At 43.9% G+C, this 13,076-nt stretch overlaps 1 protein-coding gene across 22 annotated transcripts in view; it reads right to left on the bottom strand.

Moving 5' to 3' along the window:
- Positions 1 to 13,076, bottom strand: part of sorbs2a (sorbin and SH3 domain containing 2a) — a 71,182-nt gene that overhangs the window by 5,292 nt on the left and 52,814 nt on the right. For 9 of the 22 annotated variants that reach the window (XM_056372949.1, XM_056372948.1, XM_056372952.1 and 6 more), the window contains 11 exons: positions 10,681 to 10,752; positions 8,932 to 8,988; positions 8,144 to 8,193; positions 6,871 to 7,046; positions 4,673 to 6,499; positions 3,583 to 3,662; positions 3,186 to 3,283; positions 2,654 to 2,768; positions 2,398 to 2,526; positions 1,597 to 1,791; positions 81 to 1,163 (listed from right to left, as the gene is read on the bottom strand). In XM_056372949.1, coding sequence (XP_056228924.1) covers positions 81 to 1,163; positions 1,597 to 1,791; positions 2,398 to 2,526; positions 2,654 to 2,768; positions 3,186 to 3,283; positions 3,583 to 3,662; positions 4,673 to 6,499; positions 6,871 to 7,046; positions 8,144 to 8,193; positions 8,932 to 8,988; positions 10,681 to 10,752 — 3,882 coding nt within the window. The remainder of the gene's footprint in view (positions 1 to 80; positions 1,164 to 1,596; positions 1,792 to 2,397; positions 2,527 to 2,653; positions 2,769 to 3,185; positions 3,284 to 3,582; positions 3,663 to 4,672; positions 6,500 to 6,870; positions 7,047 to 8,143; positions 8,194 to 8,931; positions 8,989 to 10,680; positions 10,753 to 13,076) is intronic. The other 13 variants (XM_056372956.1, XM_056372958.1, XM_056372955.1 and 10 more) reach the window with 12 other exon arrangements.

Genomic DNA, 13,076 nt, shown 5'->3' with positions numbered 1-13,076 from the left:
CAAAAGTGGTTTATTTTTTCTATAACCAAAATTATTTTCCTCCATGTCCCTCAGCAGATGCAGCTCACACCATGCTCTACCTGTGGACTGAGTCTTTCATTAAAAACTCTAACATCTTCCTCTTTCTCTTCTAAAGCGTCATCCTCTTCCTCAATGAACAACTCAGTATATCCCTTCCCCTTGACCGACGGTGGCCTTTGAAACTCGACTGGTTCATCATCATTCAGAGTCTTTGGCTGCTCTCCCCAGGAGACGGACAGCGGCTCCATCATCACAGGCTTGTGAAATAGCACCTCTAACCGAACGCTGCCTGCTGATTCGCTGGCTGGAGTGACTGCTTGGGGTTTCCCAGCTGGCTGACGGGATTCTTCGTCTTTTAGCTTAAACCTGCTCTGAGATTCACTGGTTGGCGTAGCTGGTGGGGAATCTATCGGAGACAATCTTGAAAAGTCAACGTTGTTTTTACTGGTAGAACCATCCAGGATCATAGACAACAGCTCGTCATAAGGGTCTTTTACTCGCAGCTCAATGTCGGGGGATTTGCCGCTTTTGTTTACTGGTGCAGTGGACTTGTGCCACTGTGGAGTTTGTGTGACTGGTTTTATTGGCTCGGGTCCTGCTGTGCAAGACAAAACCTCTGGCTTAGCAATGCATAACATTTGGGCTGTTTCAGTGAAACCCTTGCTGCTGTTGTATCGCAGAGAAGAGTCAGGCGATGGAGAGGTGAGTGACACATGAGGGGCAGGAGGAGGAGGAGGTGGAGAAGAAGGAGGTGGAGGAAGAGGAGGAGGAGGTTGGGAGAAAGGCAGAGCAGCTGGAGTGTGACCTAAACTGAGCCTTCCTTCTTTAAAAGGTGGCGTTCTGGAAAATATCTGGGGTGGAAGAGCGAAGCTTCTTTGTGTTGGTGCAGGTGAAGGAGAAGGTGACGGTGAGGGTGTCTTAGGCTCCAGAGCCTTTTGGAAAAGTGTGAGGTCAGGTGGAAGAGGGGGAGGAGTGGGCGGTACAGGGGTGGTGGTGAAGGAGTGAGCTGGAGTGGACGCTGAAGGGACCATTGTGAGGGACAGCCACTCGTCGGTGATTGCTTGCAGGTCAAGCCTTCTCAACGAGGGGTGAGGGGAGGGGAGGTCATGGGTGGTAGAGGATGGAGGTAGATGGTAGAAAGGCTCCATGAAGATAAAGTGAAGAGGAAGGAACAGAGTGTGATTTGTCAAACTTTCACAGAGAGGTACAGTGTGTGTTTTGTGTGTGTGTGTGTTTGACAGACTATTAATACTGTTTTTACTCCTTTATGCAGATGATGCATTTACTTTTTTACTTAATACACATAAATAATTTTCCTTGACTTTTTTTTTTAAAAACACAATTTACTTTTTGAGGATGAAAAAACGTTTGTTTGATTTATACTTTTGGTTACAGACACTCCTATTCAATATACAAAATAACCTAAACTTATTTCTTGTGTTTTCTAGTGTTTTTCTTGTTTTAAATTTAAAACAAATTGCTAATTAGAAATCTGTAATTCTTTTTAGTTAGAGTTATATATATTAGTTTATTATATTGTATTGTGCTGTTATCACATTGTAGTGATTGCCCTACCTTTATGGGTGTGCTGCTTGGTGTCCTGTTGCCAGGGTGACCATGTGGGTCTATGTGGTGGGCGGAGCTCTTGGACGGGGAGCGCTTGACGATGTCAACGTAGGACACAGGAAAGATGCCCTGTTTGGTTGTGTCTGGGATCTTCCCCTCGTACCAGTTCTGATCCACCTGTCTTATCAAAATCACTCTCTCTCCCTACACACAACACACACACACACGCATACACATGCTTTTCAAACAGAGTTATGACAGCAACTAACAATAATGACTATCATAATCGATTAATTTCATTTATCCAAGGCATCTTTAAATTGTTTATTTTGTTCCACAGTCCAAAATCCAAAGACATCCAATTATCCATTATAGAAGACTAAGACCAAAACCAGCAACAATTCCCATTTGAGAATCTCAAACCACTCGCTTAAAAATAACTTCAACAATGAATAAATTATCAAATCTGTTTCCAATTAATTTTCTCTCAATTGATTAATTAATCAACCATTTCAGCTCTAGATACAGCACTGTTGTAACAAACTGAGGTCCACAGTAATACCTCTATCCAAAATACTGCAAATATAAAAACATCCTACGGCGGAAACCGTATAATTCCTGGTTTTCATGTTTTATTCATGTTTCATGTTCGATTGAGAGACTACACGCTCATCTATAACCTCAGAAAACAGTTTATACAACCTCTAAATACCAAAATTGTAGACAAGATTTTTACCCTATAATTAGGTATTTCCAGCATGCGTAAAGTCATGTTGCATGCTGCCGTTTACGCATATGCACAAACAATACCTTTCTGAGAGACAACTCCACATTGGTGTCAGCATTGAAGTTGTAGCGTGCCACTGCCTCTCCGATCTCTCTGACGTGTGCTGGCGGAGGAGGACGGATCGGCTGCTGCTTCTCTGTGGACGGCATCTTCTGTGTGTGCGTGAACATGGTGTAAACGAATGAGTGTATTCAATACATTTAGATACAAACAGAAAAATGGTGCACTCACACATATACAGGACCAACATACAGATTCATGCATCAGTTGTACATTTACCTCTACATACGATATGGGGAATATCCCCACCCGTCCACGGTGCTCTCCTTCATACCAGTTGTTGTCTATCTGCCTGATGATATTCACTGCATCACCTTTTTTAAATGTCAGCTCCCTGTGACACAGTCATATCATTAAAGTATCTTTGCATGCATCTCTGATCTACTGCATGGGCATAAGGAAGATGTGAACTAAACAAGACACAAGCAGAGCTCATTAAAAACAGCATCAGCTACAGAATGTCAGCCTCTAAACAACAACAGAGTGAGATGCAGCACAGCAGAAATCAGCTCAACTCATGCACACATTTAAAAACTAAAAAATAAATCAGTTAAAGCCATCCAAGTGTAGCTGTAAGATCAATGACAATAAAGCTGTCTTAGCAACAAAAGAAACTTTAAGCAAGAAATGCTTAACAATCTGAGACAATAACATTTAAAGCAGTGAGTCGAGATGTGTTGATGTGCTGTTAGACATTCATGCAGAAAAGTTGTCCTTCGTTGTGCGTGCGCTGAGTATTTCCTCTACTCACTTAGCTGTTTGTGCCTTAAAATCATAAATGGCTCTCGCGGGCTGTTTCTGATGGAGGAGAGAGAACAGAATAAGTTGTGTCATCTGTTTATGGGAGACCTAGGAGATGAGAGTGAGAGAAAAAAAAGCCGGCAAGCATTACCAGGTATAACATGACATAAAGCTTCTTAATGTTTATGAGAATGAATTTGATTGTGCTGTGGTACTGTAAAACTGAAGACAAAAAAATATTAGCTTATTGAGCATTAATCTGAAATATTATTATGGAGCCAAACAATCATCATTCATTTACACCTTATTCAAGTGTAAGTGGACTCTAATATGTTAAAAAAAAAAAGTCTGGTGTTAGCTACATATTTATCCAGCTCCTGCTGATGCTGTCTGAACTGCAGTTGTACCTCTCTGTCAGGAGTAGGTCTTCTACTCTGGGGTGTGTGGCGTCCATCCATGGTGGAATAACTCCTTGAGACATCCTGGTCTGTGATTGGTAGAGACACATGACAAAGGTAAGAGGAGTTACCATAGTAATTACAATCATGCCATGTGCATGCTCACGATACATGTGCTTTGGGAAGGTACTGAATGGTACAGTGATGATGCCATTCCAACAGGTAAATGAGGGAATGAAAGTGTTTTATTTCCATTTCATAGGAAAAACAAAATAAGTGGACTTATCCCACAATACGACACAAAGACACACATGCAGTCCTTCAAAATGAAACAAGGAGAATACAGCCCAAAAGAATTATGATTAAACCATTTACAAACATAAAAGCAAATGGCTTGAGGTAAAGAAAATGGTTGTGGGACAAGAAGATGGCTCCAGGAATCAACCTGCAAAACAGACAAATAATACAGCCAGAACAAAACTCAAATTAAAAACAGAGGAATATTCACATTTATATACTCCACCCAGAGTAGTATGCTGTAAATTCTCAAATATTAATTTACTTAAATTGCACAGAAAACCAGGTCGCTGCTGTTTTATAAGTACATTTAATTAATTGTTCGTATTTTGCCATTGTTTCATTCAGCATTAAGGTACTGTCACTCAAACTCAACATTTCCCGAACAGGCTTCAATTTAAAAGCCTTCCAGCAACTCAAATGACATAATCTTGCCATTTTCCTGGCAGACCACTGATGTGAAACATCAGCAGGACATTAACTTTGCACTGAATGGAAGAATCAAGTTCTACTTGAGAATTTATGGTAACCACGTCTCACTGAAGGCCATATGAATATATAAAAAGGCACAGTAATGGGTGTATTGACTGAACAACAAGGGGAATAGGGCAAGTGCAGGCAATACTGATGGAGACATTAAATGTATGTGGATGCATATTTTGATTATGTATGTACAGTATGCATGTATGTTTGTATAGAAAAAAAACTATGTGTAGGTATGACTGGCTACATGACAAAGTGTACATGCACATACTTAAGGTGTGATATGTGATGATAGGTGTGATATGTGTACCATCTCCACCTGAATAACAGAGACCATTTCCATTGCCCTGCTCCTCTCCATATTCGTTATTGTTTGAGGTGTCCGAGTGGCGTCCGTAACAGGCACTGACTGGTGACTGTAGCTGTGGTGACTGTAACCGTGGTGTGGAGGGATCCTCTCTGTATGAGGCGAACCCGGTGGGGCTTCCATCTGGGTACAAAGATGCAGAGGAGTGACCCCCGTGCCAGCACCCCCTCCTCCCCCGCAATGAGGAGCTTCGCTCAGGCACGTTAGGCAGCAGTTCGGCCAGTATTCTCCTCAGGATGCTATCATCAGGTGCCCTAGTGCCTCTGTGGCCTCTCTCTGCTTGAATGTGCTCATATATGTCTCTCAAGGCTGCATCTAGTGCTTCATAAATGGCCTGTTTGGACTTAGGTCTGCTACCTCGACCTCCGCCACCACTGATTCTTCTAGAGGTAGGTGGTGAGCCCTTTTTCCTGCGGAAAGGCACTGGGCTGACCAGGAAGGCCAGCTTGGACATCGCTTGCTGGGACTGTGAGCTCTGGATTTGGGAATTACCGTTACTGCTCTGCTGTGAAGGTCTCTGGTGCTCCTGCCGTGCTCGCTCTCTCTCATGGCGAAGCATGGTCGTGAAACGAGTATAAGAGGCCGGGCAGCGGCCTTTGCAGGTGCTGATGAGGTGCCGGTGTTGGTAGCCCTGGCTCTGGCCTAGATTTTGGTGACCAGGGTGGTGGTGGTGGTGGTGATGGTGGTGATGACGGAGGTGGTGGTGGTGGAGGGTGGAAGAGCCGTACAAGCTCTCAGAGGAGGTTAGTGAGCAATGGTCAAAGTCACTCTCACTGCAAAACGAGGAGCCCTCCACCTGGATGAAGTCACTGAGGTCTGAAGCAACAGCGTCTTGTTCGCTGTCAGAGTAGTCTGGGTTGGCTTGCGGGCCTTGAGGGACAGGAGGAGCAGGAAAGGACCGCCCACGCTCTGGTCCACGAGGCTGGCCCTCAGGCGGGCTACGAGGTCGATGCAAGTGATCCATGGTGTGAGGTACTGCTCCACTGTTGCCGTTGTTGTCTTCCTCTAATAAAGATTCTATGGAAAAACGCCGCTTTGGAAAACAGGGTGTGCCCCCACCACCACTGCTGGCTCGAGACGATGAGCCGCCTGGTGTGGTAGTGCCTGAGGGGACCTCACTATCACCCAAGTTGGGCATGGATTTGGACTTCTGAATAAGGCGCTCATATTCAGAAATGCGGTTTGGCACCATATCGCGTGGCACCTCCATGCCCCAAGAGGGTGTCCACGGAGAGAGGCGATGGCGATGCAGGTGAGGCTGGCGCTCCAGCTCCAGGATGCGTGCACGGACCGAGCGGATGACTTCAGATGGGATGAGCTGAGCTCTGTCAATCTGGTGCATTTTACGATAGAGCTGGAGAAAGCCCGGTGAGTCGTGTGCCCGTCGCCGGTGGGGTCGTGGCAATGAGCGAGTGGAAGAGGATCCAGCTGAACCTGAGGGATTCCCATCACACACCAGTGACCCGGCACTTTCTGAGCGGGTGGCGTTGCGCGCACCTGAGCCAGAATGCCCATCATTGAGTAAGTCATCACAGCTGCGTGACTTCAGCTTGACAGGGGAGCGTGGCACCTCCTCCACACTGCTCCATCTCTCAGCATCTTGGCGTTTTGTCTGCCAACTGTTCTTACAACAGACAGACTGCTTGGAGGAGGAGCTGCCTTCCTGGCTGGCGTCCTGATCGCAATGGTCAGGGTCAGAGGGGACAGGGGGCAGATAGGGGCGCTGATAAGGACCCGGGGAGGTCAAACTGTTTGAATACATGTTGCATGCGTCCCCACCTTTCAGATGTCCGATAGAAAGCAGCGTGGTGAAAGAGAAGGAGGAAAGCACATTAAGCAATAATACCCAGCAAAAGAGATGGAGGAGCTGGGGAGAGGGAGAAGAATAAGAAGAGAAAATACAGTGGGGAAAAAAGATGATTTGATGTTTTTTTTTTCTTCAGACTTCCACCAACACCATTCAAGGAAACTTATGGCCACACCAGACAGACATTATAGCATGAAAAACACAACAAATGACAACAAATCTTTCATTTTCTGGCAACATGGTAAGCGTAGTTCACATACATATATGACAGTCTGGGGAAAACAAGGGAAAAGAGAAAAATATAGAGAAAAAACATCAAGTGAGTGTTTGTATGTGTGTCTACCTTTGGCTCTGGAGGGTGAGGAAGGTGAGGAACGAACGACAGGTTTCTTTAGGCTGCTGCTGGGTCTGTAGGCATCCACTGGTTTAGGGGAAGTGGCAGCTCTGCTCTGAGACTGAGCATTCACTTGGGAACTTGATGGCTCTGACTTCCTTCTCTTCCTGTAGTCGCTGGCAGCACTGTAACGCAGTCAGACATTAACAGAAGTGCTTTCAGAACAGCATACACTGGTGAATGCAGTTTGCAATAGACCCATGGAATTCAGGCACCATAAATGTCATGCGGGTACATTGTATTTACTGTATTTCCTGTGTCATCAGGACTTACAAACCCAGTACAGACGAGTATGACAAGACTAGGACAAAACCTAGCATATGCTAGACTGCATTGTATATTCACTCTGTCAGTGTTTGTGGCCCTGTATCTGTTTGCTTCTCTCCTCCTCTCTGTGCTCGCACATACAGTATTTTAATTCAGCCAAATTCCCAGTAAAGCTGTTCTCATTTACAGGGTTTTCTATGTTTAGTTAGGAAATAGTGCCTGAAACATATCCAATTTAGACTACATGTTAACTAGCAGTCATTTCCCAGCCATTTCCAAGCTCCTGCTCTGAATTGCTAAAATCCTGATTTTATAACCATGTCCGGAAAGCCCGACCTTGCGTTCGCGAGGCTATACTGGCAACCATCTTCTATGGAAGGGAGCAAAGGATTGTCCAAGTAACTAAATATATCACTAGATGATTTTTGGACAGAATTCCCAAAGGGAGACACCAGAGTTACCGCAACTTTTCTTATTCAAAATGTCAAAAAAACAGTGGGTTTTCTATTCAGAACAAACAGGCTGAATGTCACTTCCATGAATTAAATGGCCTATTCATCACATCCCATTTCTGCCCTTTCTTTTCACCGAGGAAAATGCGACTGAATAAGCAGGCCATTGATGAAAGGGAGCAGGATGAGAGGAGGAGGGGGGGTTGAGGGAAGGATAGGAGGTGAAGGGCAGAATCAATAGATGTGCTGGGTTAATTTATTCTGGCTCAGAGAGAGGGAGTTGCAAAGTACCCTGCCTTTAGTGACAAAAGCAAATAAAGACTAACACTAATCCTTGCAAACCATCACTAATAGCAGCCACAGAGGCTATTTGCACCAGAGACGGGGCAAGAAAGCGCACAGTTTTGATTCTGTGCTGAATCACAACAAGGGCCACTGCTGTGGAGAGGGTGGGGGAGGGGGATGAGGGTGATGCAGAGGAAAATAAAAGAAACAGAGGTTACCTCGCAGGTCTCTCCGGAGCCTTGTCAGCAGGAGCGATGTGTAGGGATGTCTGAAATAGGGCAGACAACAAAAGAGAAAAGTGAGCTCCGCAAGAACAAAGACTCGAGGCAGAGCAGCTCACAATGCACAGCCTGCATGCGGTTGTTGCTGTGCTACACTCAAAACACTCCCCCAGCGTAAGGTGCGATGGATGCTGGTTCCACATGGCACACCTGACTGCGAAGAGGCCTACCGGTGTAAACGCTGAAGATAAATTTCTGCTCTCTCTCTGGCTGCTCTGGAGGATGATGGTAAAGGTGATACAGCAAATGATATTATGAGCGGAGCTCAGGGGGCAAATGTTGCCCTGCAAAACCTGGCGTGGATCAGCTGGAATGACTCTTAGTGGTAAAGAATGTTCGATGCCCTTTAAAGGCAAAGGTCTGCCGGAGGAAATGCTAACCATCAAATCACACAGTAGCGTTGAAAACGTTACAACAGAAAAAGATTTCCAGTACATTATGTTTTGAGCTAATAAAAATCTAGACCATAATATTTTCTTTCTGTACAGTTTAACGAGCAGGTCTCCATACAAGTCCAAGCAAAAAACATGGATAGCATTTCAAAGCTACATGTTCAACAGCCTTCACAAAACAACAACACACTCATCTTGCAGTGGATGGCTGGACACTCACTTTAAGCAATAATATGTTACATTTTGCTGAACAATATAAATTTTGATTCCTATCTTTGGTTAGAAATTGTGAGATTAAAAAAACGATTGTAACACTCATGAATGTGAGATTACCTCAATGCGCTGGCGAGCGGAGATGTCTGGATTATAATCCAGCCGTTTTTTAGGAGGCTTGAGCCCCAAGCAGCAGCAGTGAGCAGGAAGAGGAGGAGGAGAGGAGGAGGAATAGGAGGAAGGTGAAGATGAGGTGAAGGAGGAGAAGCAGTGGTGACATCATGGGGAGAAACCAAAAAAAACAAAACAAGAAACATGTGGAGAGAGTGACACCCGTTAGAGAATCTGAGTAACCAGAGATGGACCAGTTCACAAAGGTTGCACATGTGATTTGCAGGTACAATGCACACATGTGCACACAATCTATACGCACCAACACGCTTTCACTTACAAACACAAGCACACACCTGCACATCAACACACCCGTTCATATGCACATTCTAACACCTTCTGTCAGTGCTTTATTTCTACACTAATCTCAAATGTTCAACATTATACTACAGTGTAAGGATGCCAAAATAAATAAGGCCTACTACATCACCCTTTATACCACACACAAATAAACACACACACAGAAATGTGCCCGTGTACCACACACACATGCAGAGTGTGACAGCAAGCTGTAAAGCAGAAAGCCCAGTGAAGCACAAGCTGTAGTGTTGTGTTTATTTGAGAGTGCAATGAATTGCACTCTCAAATGCTGTGATTTAGTGCTGGTTTACTAGTGCAGATGAACTACTATTATTCACTCAGTCGGTCAAAACGTGTGACTTGTCACCTCAATAAACACTCAAACACGGAACATACTGTGAGATTCTGTCCCTGCTGGACCAGGCAGTGCATGGAGGGAATCCATCTACACTCTAAAGGCTTATTCAGTGCTGTGAAACATTCAGAATATTGCAGGTAGAAATCTCAACACACAGCCCAACATGACTCTGGAAGACACAAAGTCATGCCAGCTCCACATGTGACATTTGCACCTGAACATTTCGAATAAGCCCAGTCATCACCTTGCGTCATGCTCTGGCATGGACAGAGGCATGTCCTCATGACACTTTGTAAATCAGCCAGGTTGGGGTAATTTGATCCCAGATCTGCGGCTAGAGGCAATCCCTGCCCTGAGCCACCAGGCCGTTATTACCACTCACATCCAGCAGAGGGCACTAAAGCCATTCAGCTTGTAGATATACAGAGCATTCCCCCATACTTCCGAATATGAAGATGAACAAAATACTAGCAGGAAATGATCACATGAATGACAGACTAAATAAAAATCTGATTAATTGATACACAGATTAGCATGTGCAAATGATGCTGAATAAACTGCACAGACTTAGATTGTTAATCAGAACAAAAGGATAATATTCATCAATAGGAAACTCATCTACTGCTTATTTATTAATGTTGACTGATTGGTCAGTGCAGTTCTACCAGCCAAAAATCAGGTCATTTAAAGCATCTGGAGCACGCAGCTTTTTAACCTATTTCCCTGCTAATTTGGGGGCAAAAATCGATGCAATGAACCAACTTAAATAAATGTCCAGGTTTGCGTGTGAACTTTTCAGTGCCTGCTAGCCACCAGACCAAAAAACCCAGCAACGCAATGACATAACACAGCCTGTCACAAGGGTGGGGGAAGGGGGAGGGGGTCACAGCACCCAACAAGTACCACATGCCCAAACAACTAACCCCACCCAGTCTATTGGTGGAGACATATCATAAAAAAATCCTGGGTGGGGTGGACGAAGTGGGTGTATGCCTATGGCAGGATTGTGGGTTGAGGGAGTAGCTATGGCCCTGACTTACCGGCCGCCCAAACTCCAGCTCGGAAAAGAACTTATACCAAGGCTCGTTCTCTAAATCTATGTCATCATAGGTCTGGGAAAGCACGACAGTGACAGAGAGAGGAGACAGAAGAAAAGACAGAGGACAGCAAGTGTGGAAAGAAGTCACACACACAAAGAGAGACATGGACCTCATGGTTAGGAATGGGCAAAGGTGGCACAGGGAGATGAGCACAGGATGAATCAGAATGAAGATTTAGACCGGCTAATGGGGACAAAAGTGATGATGCAAAACCCATTTACTACTGACAAATACTAATGAGAAATTTTTGGTTGGATGCTAATTTGAAAACTTTAGAAACGCAAACTAGAGTCTGTATTAGGCAGTGTACAATAGTGCTATATTATCATAAAATAATTAAACTTGCATATGCCAAATAATCTAATATGCACAGTCATTTGCCACTCTTGGACTGAAGAGACACACAATTTATACGCCTTGGCTCTTTTGAATTGATATTCATTAATTTCACATGCATAAAAAAATGACAAGGCCGCTGATTCCAGGACAGAATCCAATTACTGCTGCCTAGCACAGGTGACATGCTACTTTGAACATTACATATTCAACACTAAACCTTATTACCCACACCTCTGTGCAGGCTCAGTGGATGGCACACTAAACACTGTATTTCAGAGTGGAAGCGAAAATATAATTTTTTTTATGAGGAGAGCTCATTATATTTAAGAAGAGGAAGAAGGGGCACATCTCATAGAAGTGCTAGGAGAAAACATTCGAGGTTATTCACATGAGGTTAGGTTTCACTTGTACATTGGTTGGAGCAGGATTGTATCACAGTGAGCCAGCCGACTGATCCGACGGCCTCACACTGCTGCAGTGTGACATATTTTCTTAATCATAACATGAAGAACATTATCAGACTTAACATACTATGTTTTTTGATCTGTTGTGTACTTCTGTCACTTAGAGAACAGGTAAAACATCAAGCAAGGACAGCATGAAAAACCACTAAACTGTCAGTTAGCAGGTCATATTTCGAAATAGGAATTTTTTTTTTTTTTTTTTTTTTTTCTTAAATCCACATCGTGTCTCATAAGGGCAGACGTACAAATATTTCTTTTGGAGTTAAGAACTGGTATGATAAGGCATCCAAGGCTGAAAAAATGCCATGCAGTAAACTATAGACAAACTGCCTTAAGGAAGCAGAAGTTCATCTCTGCTAATGTCACGTGAGGGATTCCAACACTCAGCTCTTTCTTTGTATCACAGAGAGAGCAATTTTCATATCAAATCAACCAGCAATAAATTATAGGTATTTACATCCAGTGAAACAGGCAGGTAAGCCAAAACAGTGGTTACTGCTGTGCAGCAAGTTAATCATCTACTCATTTCTTGTTTAAACTTCGACAAGCACAGCTTTCTCTATTTGTTTCCATTTGCACACTTCGGCGTGCACTACAGACGAGAGTTTATTCTTACTCTTATTTTAACTGGAGAGATGATGCAGTGTTTCACTACTCTGTCTGCTCTTTCTAACCCCCGTCCCCACATGGAGACAGAATTTTTCATGCCAAATGAAACACTGCCAGGAGATGTTATGTAGGTGTTTTAGTGTTACATCTCTCTTGCTAAAAAGGGAATTTAGCTTTGAGAGAAATGAGTCATCCAGTAAAAACAAAAAAAGAAAAGTGAGGCCTGCAGCATAGACTGCCAGTCACACAACTGCTGTGTATACACACACAGAAAAAAGAAGAAGCTAAAGAAAACTGATTGTCTCTTGATTCCTATGGCTCATAATTGCCCAAATGGACACCACCATAAAGGTTGGTTTGTCGGTTGCCATTTCTTACCTTGGAGAGCGGAGAAAAGACGACAACATAAGAAATCTCAGACGGCAGATTAGCCAGCGTGGGTTCACTTCTACTTCCTACAGCTTTCTCCTTTTATTGCCTCTGTCTATCAGGGGCTGACTCATGCATTATTGCCCTGAGAGCACTCTCTGCAGTCATCACATTAAACATCTGTGAAACCTTTACAAAAAGCTTTTCTTTTTACTGTTCTGCCTCATCTAGAACGCATTCTCCATTATCCTGTCCTTCTCTCAGATACCTCATGTCTATTATTGCTGCACTCCCTCTACACAGTAATTATCTCTGCTGTCTGCTTTGTCATTCACCCCGCAGAGTGAACAGCCAGTACAGTACAGTCCCTGGAGGATGTGGCACTGGGAACCTTTGCTTTTTAATGCCCACTGTCTCTGATAGAAACAAGTCTGCAAAAAAAAACATATTAATAACGCAGTCATGTCTACAAAGACTACAGTAACCAGTTAGGAAGGTAAATGTATCTCTGTGACTCCTCTCAATTCTTTGTAGCTCCATCTCAGCCGTGTTATT

Source organism: Seriola aureovittata, chromosome 3 (assembly GCF_021018895.1).
Source record: "Seriola aureovittata isolate HTS-2021-v1 ecotype China chromosome 3, ASM2101889v1, whole genome shotgun sequence".
In the NCBI taxonomy this organism is placed as follows: Eukaryota; Metazoa; Chordata; class Actinopteri; order Carangiformes; family Carangidae; genus Seriola; species Seriola aureovittata.
This window is presented reverse-complemented; position numbering and strand designations above follow the sequence as displayed.